The following is a 2,248-nucleotide window of genomic DNA, read 5'->3' on the forward strand; positions in this document are numbered from 1 at the left end:
GATGAAGAGCTTCGAGAGGTCTTGCCCACCCAGGGAACTCAGGCTCCCAGGGTGGGACGTGACTCTCCTCCTTAGGAGTTTGACTTGAAGACCCTTCGAGCCACTCCGGTAGTCGTCAGACAGGGATCTGACCCTCAAGACCGTCTTTCTACTGGCCCTGGCGTTGGCAAAGAGAGTAGGGGAACTTCATGGTCTTTCTTTCGATGTCACGCACACGAGGGGATGGGGATCGGTGACGCTCGATTTCGTCCCGGATTTCGTAGTGAAGACTTAGACCCTTCGGTCCCTGATGACCGGTTCGAGTCACTCACGATCCCCTCCCTGTAGGACTTCACCGACGATGATGTTGATGAGATGCTGCTTTGTCCTGTGAGGGCGCTACGGCGCTATCTGAAGAGAACTCAGCACCTCAGGCCTGAGTGTCGACGCCTCTTTGTTAGCACTGGGGTTACCAAAAAGGAGGTGTCCAAGAACACACTTTCTTTCTGGCTTCATGAGGTGATCAGGAAGGCGTACGCTTCAGAGAGGAGCGACGACACCAGTACCCTTCATCTGAGAGCCCACGAAGTCAGAGGTATTGGTCCAACCCTTGCGTTCCGCAAGAACTTTCTTTTTATCTTCGGGATATCACCCACAGGTCCTTGGACACCTTTTCCTTGGGACCCGTGGTGGCTGCTCAACAAGTTGTGTAGCTTACCCAGCTCCCGAGCGGACAGAACAGCATCGCATCCTCATGTGACTGTGTGAATGGGCGAGTGAATGAGAGTGTGACTGGCTTCTCATCCTCCCCCTTTCTCTCCTCTACCTGTGGGGAGAGGGCTGCGGTCGTCACTACGCTGGACAGGAAGCAGATGCAGGTAAGCTACGTGACTCTATATCCATCGATGCAATACTGCCTCCAGGGGGCATGGATCTTAAGGCTTGCAGAAACTCCGCAGATGACTTTAAACTATGTGTGCTGGGGATGTAGGGGGTGAGAATAGTATTTAGTTGTTTAGCAAGGTGGTAAGTGGGTGCTGGTATTTGGCTAATGACTGGTCTTAAAGGGTTTCCATGTTTGTGAGTTTTTACATTACCGTAGATGTACCCGAGGTTGTAATCTCCAGAAATACTAGATAGGTGTAAGGCGTTAGTGGCTGCGTTGACAGTTTCTATGATTCTATTGGCTTCGCATTTAATGTCGTTTACGGGGTTCTTAGTAATGCGTCGAAACTTAGTGGTATCGGCGAGGATCTCGTCGATTTTTTATCTATATTCGGTAGTCTTGATAAGTACTAGGGCTGCGGTCTTGTCGGCTCTCCTGACGGTGATGCCTTCGTTTTCTCTCAAGCTTTTAGCAGCATCCCGCAGACGGCGATCGACGATGTCACTTTTATAAGTTCCTCGGTCTGTAAGGGCTTCTGCTAAGAGGAGAGGTTGAAGGGCGTCGGTGGTGTGTACATTCCCAAGGCTTTCTTGTTTCAGTATCGTCTCCGTAAGGTATTCTATCTCCATCCTCTTATTAAGGGGACGGGGGCGAGAGATGAAGTGGCAATTCAGGCCTTTCTTGAGTATGTCCTCTTCTTCAGGAGAAGGGGTGTAGGTGGTCAGGTTAATATATTTGTCATGTTCTTGCGGCAGGCGTATTTTACCTCCATTAAGGTTAATTAGTTTTCTTGTGATGGTCTTCTGTTTCTTCAGGGCGTCTTTCTCCTCCATACGTTTCAGGCAGTCGACGATGTCTTGATGGTGCTGCACTGGTGTGGGGAGGGCGTTATTATCCCCGGCATCCGAGGGGGCTGCTACAGGATTCATACCGCGGATTTCATCCCATTTTACGAAGAGTTGCGCCCTTTCATTGATGAGCGTGGCTTTCTCTTGCTCTTTGGATTCTAGTTCTTGCTGCAGGTGGCTCCTCCTAAAGCTTCGCATGCCGACCCGCTGAATATTCCCGAGCACGCCCTTCGCTCTCTGCTGGAAATATGCACCAAGAAGGCTCCCTTCATTAACCACCATGGCCATATGTACTTACAAATTGATGGTGTAGCGATGGGATCCCCCCTCGGGGTCCTGTTTGCGAACTTTTATATGGGCATAGTGGAGGAGCGTGTCTTTAGGAGCATTAGGAAGCCATCTATATACGTAAGATATATAGATGACACTTTCATCCAAGCAGGAACGAGGGAGGAGATTGAGGAAATACGTCAAGCCTTCCATACCCACAGCCGTTTACGATTTACCATCGAATATAGCCGTGATGGCCGTCTTC

At 50.1% G+C, this 2,248-nt stretch overlaps 1 protein-coding gene across 1 annotated transcript in view; it reads right to left on the reverse strand.

Moving 5' to 3' along the window:
* LOC135216542 (uncharacterized) overlaps positions 1-1,995 on the reverse strand; it is a 19,873-nt gene extending 17,878 nt beyond the window's left edge. Inside the window, exon 1 of the mRNA XM_064251916.1 lies at positions 1,441-1,995. Within this exon, the coding sequence (XP_064107986.1) occupies positions 1,441-1,995 (555 nt within the window). The remainder of the gene's footprint in view (positions 1-1,440) is intronic.
* Positions 1,996-2,248: the final 253 nt, after the last annotated feature.

Source organism: Macrobrachium nipponense, chromosome 6, assembly GCF_015104395.2.
Source record: "Macrobrachium nipponense isolate FS-2020 chromosome 6, ASM1510439v2, whole genome shotgun sequence".
Taxonomy (NCBI): domain Eukaryota; kingdom Metazoa; phylum Arthropoda; class Malacostraca; order Decapoda; family Palaemonidae; genus Macrobrachium; species Macrobrachium nipponense.